Source organism: Rhea americana, unplaced genomic scaffold (assembly GCF_003343005.1).
Source record: "Rhea americana isolate MKP2758 unplaced genomic scaffold, rheAme1 scaffold_402, whole genome shotgun sequence".
Lineage (NCBI taxonomy): Eukaryota > Metazoa > Chordata > Aves > Rheiformes > Rheidae > Rhea > Rhea americana.
Window position 1 is genome coordinate 281171 of NW_028186538.1, and position 19220 is coordinate 300390.

General features: G+C 45.1%; 3 protein-coding genes across 3 annotated transcripts in view; all 3 read left to right on the forward strand.

The window, feature by feature from the left end:
* Positions 1–181: 181 nt before the first annotated feature.
* NOTUM (notum, palmitoleoyl-protein carboxylesterase) lies at positions 182–7641 on the forward strand. The gene is made up of 10 exons (XM_085314393.1): positions 182–241; positions 506–601; positions 1679–1739; positions 2480–2538; positions 4010–4112; positions 4859–5050; positions 5399–5499; positions 5598–5745; positions 6332–6379; positions 6487–7641. The coding sequence occupies exons 2-10, from the start codon at positions 556–558 to the stop codon at positions 6791–6793; spliced, it is 1065 nt and encodes a 354-aa protein (XP_085170519.1). The 5' UTR covers positions 182–241; positions 506–555; the 3' UTR covers positions 6794–7641.
* Positions 7642–12676: 5035 nt separating this feature from the next.
* Positions 12677–16053, forward strand: MYADML2 (myeloid associated differentiation marker like 2). The gene has a single exon (XM_085314394.1). It carries the CDS (start codon positions 13070–13072, stop codon positions 13976–13978), a length of 909 nt encoding a protein of 302 aa, XP_085170520.1. The 5' UTR covers positions 12677–13069; the 3' UTR covers positions 13979–16053.
* Positions 14755–19220, forward strand: part of PYCR1 (pyrroline-5-carboxylate reductase 1) — a 10194-nt gene continuing 5728 nt past the window's right edge. Inside the window, exon 1 of the mRNA XM_085314423.1 lies at positions 14755–14815. Coding sequence (XP_085170549.1) covers positions 14755–14815 — 61 coding nt within the window. The remainder of the gene's footprint in view (positions 14816–19220) is intronic.

Genomic DNA, 19220 nt, shown 5'->3' on the forward strand with positions numbered 1-19220 from the left:
TGCAGCGAGCGCCTCCCGCGCGGCGCGGCCTGAGGCGCTCGGGAGGGCGGCGGCGGCGGCGCCCGCCCGCCTCGGTTCCACCCCCGCCCCGGCGCTTTAACCAAATATTTTGCGGGGCCCGCGACATCAAAGCGCTGCGGTCGGGCGCGGCTCCCTGCTCACGCCGCCTCCTGTTTGTTTGTCCTCAGCTACTACCTCAAGGAGTCCAAGGGCAGCCGGCGGTGGCTGCTGTTCCTGGAGGGTGAGCCTCAGGCGCTTCTTTATTTCAGCACAGTCCGAGCGTTTCATCCCGCGGTGGGTGGGAGGCCGGGCAGGGGGAAGGTTCCCCTTCAAAGGCAGCGGCGTGTGTGTGCTGGCCGCCTTCCCTCGGCGTCGCCTCGCCAGCGGCGTCGCCTCTCACGCCCCGCCGGAGCCAAGCCGTGTGTCCCGGGCGCCGTCCCCGCCGCCAGGCCCTGGCCGCCCCCTCCGGCGGGGCAGTGGTCTACAGGTCTCTTCTCCTCGCCAGGAGGGTGGTACTGCTTCAACCGGGAGAACTGCGACACCCGTTTCGACACCATGCGGCGGCTCATGAGCTCCAAGGAGTGGCCGGTAACCAGAGTCGGTGAGTTGCTGCTCTGCACGCTGGGCATGACCATGCCGGGGCTCTGCCGAGGCGTCTGTCGTCGGTGTCCCTGTGAGCACCTGCTCATGGCCTTGTAGCTGCTCCTGCTCAGTCCAGGTGCAGACAGACTGTTGTTCCTGCCTGGATAGGTGCAAATAAATATGTTTCTCCACTCTCGTGAAAGATCATAAAAGCACAGATGTACTCATGTGCTTGGATGTGTGGTTTTGACTAGTAAGAGGATGATACTTTTTTGAACCATGGCCAATATACTTTCTTTATTTTAAATGTATGCACATACAGAAGAGCCTCTTGGGAGCTTTACAGAGTTGGGTTTTTGCTTTTTGTTTTCTTTAAAGAAAGTCTGTGCTTCTCAATCCTGTGAGAAGTGTTCTTGGGCCTCTTGGACTGTTTGTAAAGACACGTATACCTGCTTACACAATGCCCTGGATTCCTTTGTTTGCCTACAATAGGACTGGCCCTATGGACATACAGAAAAATCAGATGAATTGTCTGGGCCTCTTATCTGGAGTTGTGTTATCCCCTTTCTGCGTAATGTTGCTTAAGCAACAGCAGAGACTGCCTGTGTGAAAGCATACATTTGGTATATATGTAAAAGTATTTTTAGCTTCTTTTAATTTAATGTATAAGGTGGAATTAATACCATGGATACCCACACTCTGGACCACAAGGCTCCTGAGTCAACACAGAAATATGGAGCCTCTCATCTCTTACTGCTTATGCTCAGAGCTTGCTGTATATGAAGACCTCTGTCGTTTACACAAATCCTGTAATTTCATATAATACAGTTCACCTGCTAGGATTTGCTGTTTGGGGAAGTGTGTACCTCTCAACAGGTGTCACAGCTTCTTTTTATACTACCACAGTCTTCTTGACAGCCTTCATCTGTAGCATGAATTAAATTCTGAAAGTCACATCTATCAAAGGGCAAACTTAGAAATGTTCSTCACTCCTCCTCTTTCTTACCAATGGTTTTCCTGCATTAGGCTGACAGAGTTTCTTTAAAACCTCAGAGTGGCAGGTGTACATTTCTTGTTTCTGTGTGTTCATCTGCAGGAACTGGGATCCTGTCATCACAACCAGAAGAAAATCCCCACTGGTGGAATGCAAACATGGTGTAAGAACAGACAAATATGTGGAATAGCTTTATACTAAAACAGCATCTCCTGCCTCTTAGGCAAGCAAGAATGCTACAGAGATAGATATAACTAACGTCTGCAAGGGGAAATACTATTGTGGGTGGTGAGTTGATAGTGTGCCTTACATTTGCCAATTTGAAAGGAACTTAGAGTARCTCTTCCAGTTCAGAGAAGAGAAATGGGAAAGATACCAGTTTATGTAAGTATCTGTATAGCAGGGCATAGCAGCAGACATGGAGGTTAATTTGCATCCCACAAGCTGGAGACAAAAATGTGAAGGTAACTGTATTCTTGCATAAGCCTGCAGTGGTAGCGCTCAACACTTACTCTGCATGGACAAGGTCTCTTCATTTCACACATGGAAAACTGAAGCACAGAGAGTTGCCCTGTGGCAAGCCACCCATCATATCAATGGGACAGCCAAGAGCAAAATCTAGACCTTCTGTWCTATCCACTGAGCTTAGTACTTCAGTTAAATCAATAAGATGCATTATTTGTTGWTTTAACTCACTAAGACTACTAGTGTTCAGAAGAAATCCCAAGAGAGTTATAATTGTCACCTTGTTGCACAGGTAGGTATGCAAGTGTCTAACTGGAGAAGAAATTCTTTCCTTTTCCCCTCAGCCAGGGTTTATTTTTCTTCCAGTTACTTGACCCTGTCCTCACCCCTCTTTGGATGTCAAAGGAACATCAGTTCTCACACACTTTTCTTTTGCAGATTCATCCCTTATTGCTCAAGTGATGTTTGGAGTGGTGCCTCTTCCAAGTCTGAGAAAAGTGAGTGTTGCTGATGGGCTGTTGCTGCCACAGGCATCACACATTAAAGGATATGGCCAGACTTCTGTGAAATTACGTGAATGAAGAATGCGCTTTTTCTTGCTAAAGGACAGGAAAGAATATCAAGTAACTTCCAGATAAAACATCCTGATCTCTTTAGCCCAACCTGTTTTGAAATAGTTCAGAGCCACTGCTTGCAGAGATGTACAATGATGCAGTATGCAAGGATTAGAGGCACTGAATTCCTTTTAGCTGAATCTTCAGAATCCAACACACAGCAAATTAATTGTTGTAGCTGAGGAGCCATGGTTTGTTTCATGTGACTTTGGCTTTGCTGATCTGAGAGGCAAGTGAAGTGAACTTAGTTTCAAGTTTTTATCAGAAAGATATCTGGCCTTTGAAGACAGCCATCATGTGTCGGGCTAAAGCTGTCTGCAGATTGCCTTGGAAGACAAAAGAGTAGTTCATCATAATTTGTGTTTGTTTTACATCAGCTCTCATTTTGACAATAACATGTCTCTGAGAGTCTGCTTAAAGGAGTCCTCTTCTGGCTTAAGCTAAATTTCATGCAAATGAATTGTTTTACCTCATGTACTTCATTGCATTTCCCAAGTTAAGCAGGACTGGTATTTAGATGCAGTACTATTTAGAGAATCACCAGGTCTTAGTTCATGTTGAGTTTTCTTTGACTGGAATGGAACTACTCCTGACGTGCACTGATGTGAATGAAAGAGATAGGCCTAAGATGCTTTGGGACATGACACCAAAAAGTTAGAAGGTCCAGTGCTTTTCTCTGAGTAGGTCTTTGAATTATGGCCCTAGAGCCACCCACTTTGTTACTCAATGTCTCTTTCCACTAAACTCTTAAATGGAAAAATTGACCACTTATGGATGCCAAAAATATACTTTTTGTCATAGTAAGGGGCCTTTTCATTTCACAGCTTCTTATGATTTTTGCTGTGACATGGTTACACTTCAGCTTTTTGTGATGCAAAGGAAGTAGTAGTCTATATAAATGTAGTGTTTTGAAATATTGCATGGTTGAGTTGGCTTTATGGACTGGAATAAAAAGGGATGCAATAAGTTGGAACTGAGGTTCTAATTTATAGAAAGGTATGAATATTCCTCATAGAAAGGGTCCCAGAGCCTTTCTGGTACGCTGTTATTTTCCTCTCTAAGTTTATCAGTTCATAAGCATGGTTGTAGGAAGGTGTGCTTGTGTTACTGTGTATTGGGGGTAGATTTTTTTTTTCACTACAAACAATCCCTCTGTATTCAGGTTCCTTCAGGGAAGCATTTTTTGTATTAGGGGGAATATGTTTTATTAGACCTGATTGATATAGGTTGGGAAAATGTGCCTATTTTTAGGCATGTGATTCCTTCAAAAGGTTCTTAAGCATTTGTGGAGAGGAGCAAAGACTTAGCCTGCACAGCAAACAGCTTCTTGTTGACACTGAGCTCTCTCTTCCAGATGAATATGCCTTCATGGGAGCACTGATCATTCAGGAGGTTATAAAGGAGCTGGTGGGAAAAGGTCTTAGCACTGCAAAAGTGTTGCTGCTAGCAGGAAGCAGGTAGGTATCTACAAGWTTTCCTGTGATGAGAACAGCAGGCTTCCACAGTAGAAAGCAGCTCTTCAGGAGGAAGGTCTCATCAAATCTTGAAAAATTCCTGAAAAATAACACAGCAAACCCTGAATCTGTTCTCAGTTTCCTCCTATGGGTGGTACAACAGGGGATGATATAAAAATAGTTCCTCAGCTTTTGGTTCAAGTACATTTGAGAGAAAATAGTAATAGAGTAAAAGTTTTGCTGGAGACAGGGATATATTCACTCTGCCCTGCATTAAGAATATTGGCTTCTGTGGTTCTGCACTGTGAACCACGTGCCTCTTATGAGCAGATTCCAGATATTTGAATTAAAAGTTCAGACTTGCCTGACATAGGTGCTCTTAATCATGTTATGTTGCACAAAGCTGTGGTACATACAGCATGTGTTACATAAGGATGTTAGAGGGTGAATTGGTCTCACTTCCAATTCTTCCGATTTTTAAGCACCCAAAATTCTTGCAACTACATCATCTAGAAGAAAGAACAAGAGCAGGATTTGGTTACTGAGCTATCAGATTGTTTCTGATCATCATTGGCTTTATTCCTCAGTATTTTGCAAAGCAAGGAAATAACTTGGTGACCAATGACTGTATTGTCCTGTGACTGATGGAATTGCTTAGAGTGTTGTTGCTGTGAGAGGACTTGTACTCTAGCCAGCCATGTAATAGCTGTGCCTGCTTCATGACTGCAGTATTAACATTGCTGTTGCAGYGCTGGAGGGACAGGAGTGCTCCTGAATGTGGATCGAGTGGCAGAGCAGCTAGAGGAAATGGGTTATCACGGGATTCAGGTTCGAGGCTTGGCAGACTCTGGCTGGTTCCTGGATAATAAACAGTATCGCAGAACTGACTGTATAGATACCATAACGTGYGCTCCAACAGAAGCCATCAAGAGAGGAATAAGGTACAATCAGATACTTTAAACTACCCTTTTGTAAGACATTAGAGTGAGGAGGAGATGCCCTCCTTCTCGTTTTTCCTGCATTTTGGTACTTAAAAAGTACTTCTTGCCTATGTTAGGGGCTTCTTGGATTATTTTATTGGAAAAGAAAATTATTTGAACTGTAGCTATGCAAAAGTATGTGTTTAATTGCAGATACCCTAAAATGTGTTGATAGGACATGACAGCTGAGGAAAAATTCTGCTATTAATAAGTTGGAATTATAACCAGAATAGCAATAGGCTAGGATGTGGAAGGACAGTTGTTAAGATGGCATTATGACCTTCATCCTATTACTGCTTTGTCTTGTAGGTATTGGAATGGTATTGTTCCTGAGCGTTGTAAACTGCAGTTTAAAGAAGGAGAGGAATGGAATTGCTTTTTTGGATACAAGATATACCCTACTCTTCGGTGTAAGTATGAGAAAAGAGTTTTAAAATGGATTCTAGAGTTTTCTCTGTATTTGTGACTAGCTACAGGTATTTCTTTTCCAATTCTTTTGTCTTTTTAGGTCCCGTCTTCATTGTCCAATGGCTCTTTGACGAGGCCCAGCTTACTGTAGATAATGTACACCTAACTGGCCAGCCTGTTCAGGAGGGGCAGTGGCTCTACATCCAGAACCTGGGTAGGGAGCTGAGAAACACCTTGAAGGATGTAACGTAAGTCTTCCATTGAGAAAAGCTGGCGTCTTTATTTCCAAGAGAAGTCCTTTATCCAGTATTCTAGTAACACTTCTTGGAGCTCTGCAAAAACCATAAATTTGGTAACCATATTTAGTCTGTATCAAGAATATTGCCCTTTTCATTTCTGAATAAGTGCAAAATAAGTTCCAGATTCACAATTTTCAGTAAACTGTTACTATCCGGAAGAACACGGTTTTTCATTTCCTACCTCCAAAGTGAGATCTGAGAAGCCTTGCCATTCATTGCACAGCTATGAACCTGATGGGGTGTGTTGAAAGGTAGTGACTGTAAACCAGATAGTTGATGAGACAGCAGAGGAGGAATTATTAATGTGCCTTATTTGCTTCATGCAAGAGCAGCTATTCATGAGTCCCTGTTGCACATGTGCACTGTTAGGCAGGATGGAACACAGCCATTGCTGTTTCTAAATCTCTTGCCAGGGGCAGCAAAACTTCCACTTTCTAGCTTGTCAGGAAGGTTTTATTTAACAGGAGTAACTTTGTCCTTCCAAGACCTGATCCATGTGTTTTTTTTTGTTGTTGTTGTTTTTTTTTCCCTTTAGCGCTAGCTTTGCTCCTGCTTGCTTGTCTCATGAGATCATTATACGCAAGTGAGTGCTTTTGCAGATTCTATGAAAGGTTAACAGGGGAATCGCCGGGGAACTGGCCATTCTGACAACCTGACCTCTAATGCAATCTGTATGGTTTGTCTTTTCAGTCACTGGACAGACATCCAGGTGAAGGGGACTTCATTACCCCGTGCCCTGCACTGCTGGGATCGGAGCCTACATGAGAGCAACAAAAATGGGAAAACCCCTCTAAAAGGTTGCCCAATTCATCTGATTGACAGTTGTCCGTGGCCCCACTGCAACCCCTCATGCCCAACCATCAGGGACCAGTTCACAGGGCAGGAGATGAATGTGATCCAGTTCCTCATGCACATGGGTTTTGATGTTCAGAAGATGGCACAGCAGCAGGGCCTGGAGCCCAGTAAACTTCTGGGAATGCTCAGCAGTGGTAACTAAGAAGGGATCTTCTGAGGGGCAGAGAGATTAGATCAGGCAGAGGAGACTCTAAGCCCTTCTTCCAGACTCTTTGCTCTTCTTCCTCATACTCATACAGGCAGGTGCATACCCATACCCATTCAGGCTCAAACCCATATGTGCCCACATGCTCCCAAAATCTTGCACACTTAGGACGTGTCAAGAAAAGAGCAGTTTCTTGCTTTGGCTATTTGACTGGAACTCATTACCTCCACACACTAGGGCTGTTTTGGGCATTCACATCCTCTTTCTGTGTTACACAAGGCAATCTGATGCAGGAAGTAGCCAAACCATAAATAGCAGCAGTGGAACCTTCCCCAGATCTAGGACTTCTTTCCTTGCCGTGATTTTTTTACATCATAGACTTGATACAAGTGGTGAAAAAAGCAAGCACTGGATTTCTTTTGACCAACTAGAAGTGAAGAAATTACATGACTTCCTGGAGGTCAGTGTCTCATGATGTGTCATAATGTACAAACCAAGGACATGTGCTAGGGGTGGACACTCTTGTACTCAATTTACTTTTGTATTATTTTATAAAATGACTTTTTATTACTTTTTTAAATAAGCAAGAAATATAAAATAAATGATATTGTTTTGTAACATATTTTTTTTTAAATAACGAAGAAACCTCTTGCTACTTTGGCAATATGGACATATTTATTTTAATATGTAAAATGCTATTTATAAGGGCTAGTCAGAGAACTGTTCATATGTCTTTGTAAAGTTGTATGTGCTGCTCATTTGGATGGGTTTTCCTTATGATCACTTGTGTCTGGGAAAGGGCTGATGGTGGTACGGACATTTTATAAAAATCAGACTTCTCTGTTCCCCTTGCAGTTTGTTTTTTCATTGTTTCTCTAATGAAAAGGTTGTAGTGTGAGGTCTAAGTACAGAGATTCTCATCCGCCAAGCACCTCCAGCTTGAGGATCATGATTTATCAGGTATTCTGGTGCATTACATTCTAAGATGCAGAGAGGCATCTATTTTTACAGCAAAGGCCATTATTCTAATGAGATAAGTGTTTGGTTTGATCAGATTGTCTGGGCCATCTTAAAATGGGAAACATTTGGAACATAAAATAGCAAACACAAGACAAGAACCGACATATTTCTAGTCTTGTAAACATTTGCAAACACAATCACCTCAAGGAACATACAGAATCCCCTTTGTTTTTAATGGGAGGAGAACAGGAGAGGAAACAGGAATGGGTGGCTGATGCTGGAGAGAGTGAGAGACCATTGCTTTGGGTGAGGAAAGCACAAAGACAGTTGCACTAAAAGCTTTACACAGTAACGCACTGCGGCTGGTATAGTCAAACCCATACAAGTAGCAGTAATTTATATCCATTCTGCAGAAGTTCTTAACACCTGCTTTGTATTTACCTACATTTGTGTAAATAGCTAAACAACACGTAGGCAGCTGAAACACAAATCACTTCCAAAAGAGGTCTTGCCATGTTAAAATGGTATTATTTGTAAGAGTTCGTCATAAATGAATGAAAACAAAACCCATACTATACAGTTACTTCTGATGGGCTTGAACAATCAATAGTTAGGTAGGCAGTACCACACAGGAAAATAGCATTTCAGCTGTGCAAGGTGAGGTTTAGTACCAATTTAAGATAAAAAGTAGCTAAAGAGAAAATGAATAATGCTGCAAGCAGAACTGAGATGCAGAAGTTCCCCTCTGATTAATCTAGGGACTACTAATATTCTTTGTATTTTAATGAGCTTGGTATAAAAGTAACACTGTTCTAATTACATTTTTCATGCCACAAAACTGAGAGGCTTCCTCAGTACCAAGACAGTTTGGAAAAGCATACAGGAAAATTGGATTCCTTTGAGGGCTGGGGTCAAATGGAGTGAATCAGTGCAAAGTGCTGGTACCTGACTAGTAGCCAGAATTCCTGCTGTTCTCTAAAGAGTTTTTCAGCGGGAAGCATAAAGGGAAACTACTGTCCATACCAGTTGCTCACGGGGTGACTATACACAATATCATGCATCTGTAGCTATGACAAGTGCTCCACTCTGTGTCCAGTCATGTATTTCAACAGGGCACAGGAAAGTATAAATGCCACTGTAGAAGTTTGGAACAGTATATACAGAGGTGATTACCTGTATTTCTAAAAGGTTAATTCATCTTAGAGCAGATGAAGAATGTTGAGAGGGGATACGAGACATCCTGTTTCTCTTGCAAACACAGAAAAAAAATTCCTAGAAATCAGGAATCACACTTTTAGCTTAGTGTGGCTCTGCAAAAGGTATAGCAGGGAGCAAGGCTCTCAGAGATGTTTTTAAGGGGTGACGCTGATAAATTTATTAGATTATATAAGGTGGTTGCAAGTAGTAACTGGAAACTGCAATCTGTAACCCAGGAGGTAATTTCCAGTTCTGTATTTCTTATTGTACTTGTGCAATAAATACAAATTTCCCAAGCCTTTGTAAATCCAGCACTTCTAAGTTCATCCGCTGTGATATTTGTTACATGGAAAACAATGGCAAAAAAAAGTAAGATTGAAAGTACTGGGCACCATGAGGGGAACTCTCAGATCTTATGACTAGATGATGCCCTTTCCCTCATAAACTGCCATCATTGAAAATTTGCTTCTAAAAACATAATGTGATTGAGCCCAAATTAAAATGCAACTAAGAAGTCAAAAGTTGATAGTAGAATGTCTGTTTCTGCACAACATGGCCACAGTTCCAGACACCGGCATCTGGCACGTCAGCGGTTGCAGTTGCGACCTGGAGGGTAGAGTCCATACCTCTGCTCACTGCAAGAATTACTGCTAAAACACAGGGGCCTGTTAACAGAAACTAACTCTTACCTGGATGAGCAGCAACCCCCTTTTTAGTCCTTGTGGAGGAGGACAGCAGACCCCAGATGGCAGTGTGCATAAAGCCCAGCTGTGATAGAGTGGTGCGCAAGCAGTTACACCTGCAAGTGTTCCAGGAGCAGAGCAGCTGCAAGGAGTCGTGCTGCACTGGTGCGAGGTGAGGCACAGCCCAGCTGCTGTGGGGCAAGGCACCCCATTCCTTGGGCCTGTGATGGGGAGGCAGCATCGTCACTATGGAAATGCTGCAAGAGGGCAGCAGCAGTGCTAGGCCAGCACTGCCGCTGCTGCCCCAGTTTTGCAGCCCTACTGCAGCCAGGGAGCAGTGGATTGAGCCTGAGCCCAGTGCTGGCCCTTGCAGCGCCTTCTGCATGGCAGTACAGCTCCAGTGTGGAGCCCAGGCTAAACATCTGGACAGTTTGGTGGGGTTATGGTCTTCTCTGTGTCAACCAATGTCTCACTTTGTAAGGTGTGCTGACTTCTCATTTTGGAGCCACTGGCCTGATGTACAGGTAGGTGTGCATCTCAGCAAGCATTTTAATTGCAAAGCTGCCACTTCATTCACCAGCAGAGGTCTGTGGTGCTGGAGCTCTTTTCAGCGCAAACCTGCATTTGTACAGGCAGCACTATTGCCCATCCAGTACAAAAAACTCACAAAGGACCAGTGCAACAAGCTGATGTGGCAGGGAGCAAGAAGCTGTGGGCTTCTAATGCAGGACCTTCTATCAGATATTTGCTTAAAATTTTTAAAGCAAAAAGAAAATTCAAGTGCTTTTGGAATGCATTCATGTGATGCTGGGAAATCAGACTGCTGGCAGCATATGGAGGCACTGGGGCGGCACAGGGGGCAGAGACCTGCTCATTCGAACCCAAATATTCCTGCAGAAGACAGCAGTCTATACGGTGCAGCACCTCTCAGTGCTGCTTGCAGCATGACAGTTGCCCTCTGCCGGCACTGTCTCACGGAGCTGAGGCCTCTCCCACGCAGCACCAGTTCTCGCAGGAAGTGGAAGCCACTGGAAGCCACTGGAAGCCAGGCAGCAGGACCAGGCCAACTCCAAGGACTGGCTTCAGCGACTGACTGCGGTCACAGTGCACATGCACCTGACAGGGCCCACAGTCACCAGCGTGTGGCACTGGGCCTGGCGAGCAGCTCTCTTTGGGTGTGCATGGCCTGCACATCCCCTTGCTCTGCACTTGCAACTGCCTTTCCAAGACAAATGATGAGTCCGGATGGTTCCCCTTGGCAGATGGGGAGGTGATGCAGCGACCTGCAGCACAAGCAGTGACACAGTGTGCTATAAAGTGAAAAGTGTGCTTTTCCTGTGACTGTGGGGTTCAGTACAGTCACTTGCTTGATGATTGTATAATAAAGATTTGAATAAATGGTTCTCRCTGGGCCCACACAGCTAGTGTGGGACAGCTGCAGCTGAATGTTATAGTATGGGGGGGGGAAGAGAGGGGAGCTTCTGCTAGGGCTTAAAGAGAAAAGCGATGAGTGTAAGTTCAGCTGTGTGTAGGTGCAACAGAGCATCACTGATGGTGTGCTGAGACTGCACAGGGACAGCACACCAGGCTGCCCAGAGAGGCTGGTTAAGAGCCCAACAGCAGGTTTCCTCTGCCTTCCAGCATAGGCTCTCCATTTGATGGGACATGCTACAATATGGACAGTTACACACATTGTAAGTGAAGTCTGGAGAATGAGAATTTCTGCTAAAACTGAAGAATTACCATCACAGAGAGTAAGAAAGGGCAAGGGTTCAGGGTAGCAGCATGCTCACTGGGAACACAGCATGTGGTAGTCCATTGCTGGGTCTCATATTTGTCCTATTAACATATGARTATAAAAACAATAATATTGAGCAATTAATATTGTTACTAAGCATGAACTTGATGTAATTCCCACATAAATCTAGGGACTCCTGTAGTTCCTGCTTTGGGAAGTTGCAGACTTTATCAGCACAGCTTATGGCTATTTTGAGCCATTCAGGACATTTTTATTGGTCAGGGCTGGGGTAGATCTGGCTATTGGTTAGGCTGAGTGCCTGCACCTGTGAGGAGCTCCTGGGATGACCCCCAGTTCCTCGTACCAGGACCAGCATTGGGCGAGCCTGTCTGCAGGTGGGAAGTTAGCAATGTGCATTTGTGCTTTGCTTTAAGAACAAAAAAAAGAGAAATGACTAAAGAGGTAGGTGAGGAATTTTTTTTTTTTTTTTATGAGTTGCATTTTTAATTTTTCTGAATCTGAAACTACAGCAGAAATTGTATTCGGGTTTCTTCAAATTAAAATTAAGAGACTTTTGAGTAGAGACCTTGTTCAGGAAAAATTTAGGCTGAAAATAACTATCTGTGAAAGCTTTGATTTACTGAGCAACAAGGGTTTGACCTTACACATTGAAATCTATATTCCAAAGCAGAGCTAAGAATATCAAAGCAATTCTTTGTGGGCAATTCTATTTATTTCTGGCATTTAAAGATACAAGATTAACTTGTTCATATATAAGCAAAACAGAGACAGGGAGGAGTGTAAGGAGATGGAGTGAGAAGTAGTTCTCAATCTTCACAGTCACATGCTCTYGCTAATGCCCAAAGCACAGCATGGCCTTTCACAGCAGGTAAATATACTACTGCTCCCAATCAAATGGAGTAAAGTGAGTCAGTTCCTGGTGTGGCCTCTGGTATAAATCCTTTCTAAGTGTCTGTGATGCTTCCAGGCTTGTACAGCAGCTCAGGGCCACAGGCCCTGCAGGACTGAGCTCCTATTTCTGCAGCACGGCTGGATCACAGCCTGCTTCCACAAGGAGCCTCTGCAATATGTGTCAGCCGCCTGGAGAACAGCAGCGCTCAACCTGAGTGTTTGTAGCAGAATAACAATATTGATAACCCCAAGCTGACGGAGCTGGCTGGTTCGGTGTAACTAACACCAGTGCTGGGGAGTTGTGGGGGGCAGGACTCATTCCATTCCAGCACTATTAATATAATGCCTATTTATATGCCTAGGTTCCTGCAAACGTCAGAGTGGAGAGCTACAGCTGCAGAGCTAAAATGGAATAAATGTTGGCCCCCAGGCAGAAGCTTCCCCTTTTAGCCACCATGTGGGAAAGGAGAGAGTGAAAGGACGGAGGAAGGGGCGATTTTTCAGACCTCTGCAGGCAGAGTGAGCTGGTCATGGTGCCCTGAGAATGCAGCCAGCAGGCAGAGCCAGTCAGTAACCTCCCTGCAGCAGGCGAGCCTGTGCCGAGAGGCTGCCAGAAACGCATGCTCAGCGTCACACGCAGCACCTAGTGATACCGGCAGAGACGAGTGTGGATTAAAGCTGCTGCTCTATCCAATTGGTATCAGGTGTGACTCAGGACAAAGAAGCAAAAGCCTGAAAGGAAGTTTTGAGGGTTGCAAGTGCAGCGTCTGCTGAACTGGAAAGATGATGGAGAGCACGGGAGGACCATATCTGAACCCAGCCGCAGTGACGTCCCCGGTGGGAATAGCTCGTTTACTGCAGATGACATTTGGATGCACCACATTCAGCCTGGTAGCCCACCAAGGGGGATTCAGTGCAGCCTACGGCACTTTCTGCATGTTTGTCTGGACCTTCTGTTTTGCCATCACTGTCTTTATCATAACCTGCGAGTTTACGCAACTGCACAGCTGCCTGCGCATTTCGTGGGGAAACTTCACTGCTGCTTTTGCCATGCTGGCCACACTCATGTCTGTCACGGCTGCGGTGATCTACCCACTCTATTTTGTCCAGCTCAGTTGTTATCCGATCAGCTGTGAGGTGAGAGATTTTCGCATAGCAGCCAGCGTCTTTGCAGGCCTCCTGTTCGTTGCGTACGCCGTGGAAGTGTTCTTAACCAGGGCAAAGCCAGGACAAGTCACCAGCTACATGGCCACAGTCTCTGGCCTCCTGAAAATTGTGCAGGCTTTTGTGGCATGCATCATCTTTGGGGCACTGGTGAATGACAGCCAGTACAGCAAGTACGTGGCGACACAGTGGTGCGTAGCTGTCTTCAGCTTTTGCTTTGTGATGACAGTGGTGGTGGTGGCCTTCAGCGTTACGGGTAAGACAGCCACGCTGTGGTTTCCCTTTGAGCGCTCTGTGGTGGTTTACACCTTCGTGGCCGTCCTGCTGTACGTGAGCGCGGCGGTCATCTGGCCAGTGTTCTGTTTCGACAGCAAGTACGGCTCCCCGCAGCGCCCCGCGCTCTGTGCCAAGGGCAGGTGCCCCTGGGATAGCCAGCTGGTGATTGCCATCTTCACCTATGTGAACCTGCTGCTCTATGTCGTGGACCTGGCCTACTCGCAGCGCATCCGCTTTGTCTCCCACCTATAAGCCCAGGTCTGCTTCCGCAAAGCCACCCAAGCTCTGTGAACAAATGCAACTAGGGATGCAGCAAGAGCTGGGCTGCGGTGGAGGGGGCTGTTGACCAGGCACACAATAAGAAACATGAACCAAACTCAAAGGTTAAGACTGGACCAACAAATGAACAACTTGTAGTGTGGGGAAGCTGCAGGCAATCCTGGAAAAATAACCCACCTCCCCAGTCATTCAACATCTGCTTCAGCCACCTGGTACCAAGCAAAGAAATTATGCAGTTCAAAATGTGTGAAACAGCCTTTCATCTCCAGAAGACAGACAGGCTTGCTGCAGTATTGGGTCTGTAGGCTACTGGATTCCTGAACCAAATATTAAGGAAAGGCATGAAAGATTTTGAAACTGTTACCAACACTGAACTATAATCAAGTGATTGCCCAGGAAGTGGGAAAACTAAAAGCTGCATCAAGGAACACCAGTTCTAGGGATGAAAAATGATCCTTCACAGTTTGGGTTAGTTTGTACTATGTGGTGAGATACGAAATGCTTGCAAGTGTGGGAAACCCTAGTCAGGATGTTTCTGAGAAGAACATCACAGCCATATTACTATTTTGAAGATTAACAGTCTTCGCCCTCCCTCTCTTTCTCCTTTGTTGCTTAGCACAGAGAAAGAAAATCCTTAAGCGTGTACCTTGGTGGGAAGTATGGGACATTCTCTTTCAGCAAACACTGAGTCATTACAGAAATGAAGCTTTGCGAAACTGGGGTTCTACTGCCAAGCTACAGGCCGCAGAATGGAACTAAGCTGCAAAATAACCATGTCATTTAACATCTTCACACAAGCAGGACCTGAAGGTAGCTTGGCATGTGCTCTTTCTCAGTTCATACCCTACCGTTTCCTTATACTGATGTCAAGATTCTCCCCCCTCCCCCCCCTGGAAGTCTGAAGTGAATATGAGTTTGGGGAGTGGGAGGAACAGAGGAGGGAAGGGGATGCAAAGATGAATTGATCTCACGGCTCTGCATAAAAGACCAAAATTGCTGGGGAAAAAACTTGCATATAATGGTAACCAATTGAAAGTACCGCCTCAGACTAGATCAGGTTTTAGTATTCCTGACATTTTGCGTCACCAAACAGCTGCATTTCTCTGACCCATCCCTGACAAAATGACTTTGAAGTCCTACATAGCATGGCTCAGATTTCAAGCTTAATATGAAAAACTGTTCTTCATTTCTGATCCAGCAAGAAACCAAAGCAGTCTGAGTACTTGTGCAGAAAGTATGCAGACTGGATAGGTTTAATTAAAGTCTAGAAGTAGCTGACTGTCAGAAGCAAGACTTCCCTCTTAACTATTTAAAAATAAGGCTGAATGGCAGACTTATTGCATCTCTAGAGATTTGTATACATTTATCTTATCCTCTACAGAGCTACTATTTTAGCACATAGTCCTTCTGCTTTCTGCCAGAAAGCACAGTTCAATTTATTTTTTCATTTTATGAAGCCTGAATGCAGCCCTAAAAAAGTGTATAGCCAAGAGCTCTGACTACCATTCTTGGTAGCAGAGTCGCTCAGGAAAAAGCAAGAAAACGTATCTCTCATCAGGGCTTTCTGTGGGGTTTGAAAAACAGCGGAAAAGTATGTTGGGACAGATGGCTTTGGATAATTCTGCTGCTCTTTGGGTTAGAAGCAGCCTTTAAAGATTCAAATTATTAGCCCATGAGACAGGGCAAGAATCACTATCTATAGTAAAAGGAATGCACAAAAYACCCTTCCAAGAGATTTTTCTTGTCCACAAGTTCCCATTAAGGGCAGGAAATTCAGAAGATAATGGTCCAGCAAGAGGCTGGCCAGCTCGTTCTAGGTCAAGACCAAGATTATTTGGTGTAGGTGTAAAACAGGGCCCTAGAGAGCTTTTTCTTCTTGCACCCTCAAGCCCAAACATATTAATGGACTGTATAAATAAGAAGTTTTAAGTTTGGAAGAGAAATTAATTTGTATTAGAGTAGGCATTGTACAATAAAGTCGCTGCACACTAAAGAAATCTTGAACGTTTATGATTTATCCTTTTTTTWAAAACTTGTCAACCTAGATAAATTAAACTGTGTAACACTTTGAAATTACTTATTTTTGTTGAGTGTTAAAAATAAAATAGGTGACTGTGAATTGTCATGGTTTGTTTTATAAAATTAAAATCTAAAAAAGGAGTACTGCTTTAAGAAAGCATCTTCCTGGGGCTCCAGAGTAGCTATTCAGGGGCTGATAGAGACTAGGGAGAGGGATGTCAGTGACAGGTGCCCAGCAGGAAGGGGCTGCTTGTCACCAGAGGTGACACTGCTGAATCTTGTGTGCAGTAAAGCTGGTTGCAAAGCTCCTCAGATGGTTAACGCTCTTTCTAGCTGTGTATTTGCTTGCTTTCTGTTGTGATGATTTTGCAAGGAACAGGAGTAATTAGCAGGAGTATGATAAAATCTGCACCTGTTAACGCAAATTATACAATACTAAGGACACAAAGACTGTCTCACAGTTACTTTTTCTGTTGGGTCTATCATGGTAAAATTCAGTGCCTTAAGAATAACAAGGAAACAGAAATTAACATGGAAATCATGATACCACTGACTGGAGGAGTGGAAAGAAAAATCATTGCCAAGAACAGCGTGTTCAGATTTAGCTTTCTCATCTGCCAGCCAAAGACTGAGCAAAAAATGTTAGCATGGTCAAAATGGCAAAGGAAGATTGTGTGGATAACAATCCATTCTTTTTTTGGGGAAAAAAAAAAMTAAACCTCATGCTTGAGTGGTTAAAATATTCTCTAACCATTGGAAACTATGAGATTACCCAATCTAGGGCAGAGAACATCAGATATCTGCTAACACAATTTTAAGAACCAATCCTGTTGACTTAAACCAATCCAGTTGACTTAAAAAGCTCTTTATTTACAGAGCTCCTCTTTCCCTTTAAGTAATAAATCATGATCAAGTAATTTTTTTGCCTCAAAACAGACAAATCATTCTCAACTTTTTTGATACACTAATGTATGTACCTAAATGAAGGAATGTACCTCAATTCACTCAGAACTATGGGTTTGTACTTGCAGTGAACCTATAAAGGTCCCACTGGAGCCCAACCAGAAATTAAAAAAAAAAAAAAAAAAAGAAAAAAAATCTTTTTTCCCCCTTCCTTTTTGAAGAACTCTGGGATTCAGTATCCCACAAAGACAATGTTTTGGAACATTCATCCTCAGGAGAAAGACATTTATTTCTGTCAATAAAAGAGCACGAGAAAAGCCAAAGAAGGGGRAAAAAAACAGTGTGGTAAGATTACATTAAGGAGAAAAAACATTGTCTGGTTACATATTTCAAAGTGTTTTGGTGTCCTTAGAGTCTGTTACTGTGCAGCTTTCCTCTGAGTCAACCCACAACAACAGGGGTGCACTTCTCCAAAGCATGCATTACGGCTCCTGCCACAGATGGGGCTGAACACATCTTCAGTCTGAGAGCCCCAGCAAGATCATACATTTCTATTTCTCCTTTATGACAGCTGGGACACTTGTTGCAGCTATCTGTTAAACCTGCTAATATAACTTTTCTGTTTACTGGATTATAAAATTTCCATCTTGGTTCAAACATAGGAAAATTTCTTCATTCAGGAATCTACAGGTAATTCCAAGAAAGTGAGAAAACCATCATTCCAGAATCAAAGATTGCATGAGTCATTCTCCATCAAAACAAGAATCTGTATGGGCAGGAAAACAGAGGTCTCCCTCTTTCTCAGAGAGGCAGAACCAGTTCATCAACCTGTTTCCTGGCCACCCACCTCCAACAGTAAGGCTGGACAAAGACRGAAGGAAGGAGAAAAGGGCAACAACAGGACAAAAGAACACTGAAAAATAAATACTGAAAACAACCAGAAAAAAGGGAGGGGGAGAAGAAAAATGGAGATTAAGAGAGTCCTTTCCTCACACCTGTTGTGCCCATTAAATCCTCACCGCTGTGTAAAAAATTCAGTCATTCCTGAAATATACCACACACATTCCTCCTGGAGAAAAAAACTCAGCAGTAACAAAATTCCAGAGCTGAATCAGACAAAAGGAGGTAGAAACATCTGTGGAATGTCTGGAATCAGCAGCTGGAAAAAGCCCCCCTGGAATCAGTTCTTCCCAGCAATGACCCTGGACCTGCCAGGAGGCAGCCCCAGGACCACCTTATCTCTGGTCCTACATCCAAAGGGTCGCACTGGCTGTGCTAAGGCTATTGGCAGGCAGCCACTGGCACCAGTAAAGCTGATGCTACAAACTTATTTCTCTATGCAAAATATCTATTAAACCAACAGAAAACAGAACTAGGTGCCAGAAGGTAAGAACACTTGCAGACACCTGCTGCATCCCTCTGTGTTTCCTCCTTAGCCCAAGTGCACCAGGCAATGCAACCACACCACGAGAAAGACTGCAGGGAGCGGAATGAGCCCTGTGGCTGCGGCGATGCTGGTGCTGTCCCTTGGGCCCAGCCTGCCTTGGCAACGCCATTGCGATGCTTAAAACTYGGTGTGCTGATTTCTGCATGCTCTCCACAGCCGCTTCCAAGGCAAGGCTGTTATTTACTCCACCTCGGGTTGCTTTGCCCCTGAGAGGATACCCCGAGCAAGCTGAACCCATGCATACAAGGAAGTCTGCAAGGAGCTAACTAAGGTTAAACAGCAGCACCCATGCGGGGGGACGTGCGATGTGTCCCGCAGTGGTGAGGCACGGGGTGCACAGGCTGCGCTCAGCTGCTGCCCGAGGCTCGCAGGGCCGGACGCAGCGCGACCCTCCCCCGGGAGGCCGCCGGGCCTCCGGCCAAGCGCAAAGCGCGGGGCGCAGCCGCCTTCGCAGCCGCCGTCCGCCCGCGGCGCCGTCGAACCTTCCAGAACGGAGCGCGCCGGACTACAGCTCCCGGCAGGCACCGCGGGCGCCGCCGCCGGGCGCGCGGGGAACGAGCGCCGCCTAGTGGAGCGAGGGTTGCCTAGAGGGGGCTGACCTCGGGCGGCTTCCGTAGGCAGCGAATGATGCAACACCAAACATAGGTTGCCCCCAATAGGTGACGAGGGTTGATTCGGGGGCCCCGCCCCTCTTCCCTGAGTGGCGGAGCGCCGGGCTCTGCCCCGCCCTACCGCTCGCCGATTGGCTGGTCGCCGGCAGCCCGCCCCGCTGCCACGCGTCGCAGCCGCCGCCAGCTCGGTGCGCGGCCACGTGTGGGGCGGCGCGGCTGCGGGCGGACGGCGGGG

What these genes read in the sequence shown, in the direction of transcription:
- MYADML2 (XM_085314394.1), top strand. Translation starts at nt 13,070, where the DNA reads ATGATGGAGAGCACGGGAGGACCATATCTGAACCCAGCCGCAGTGACG.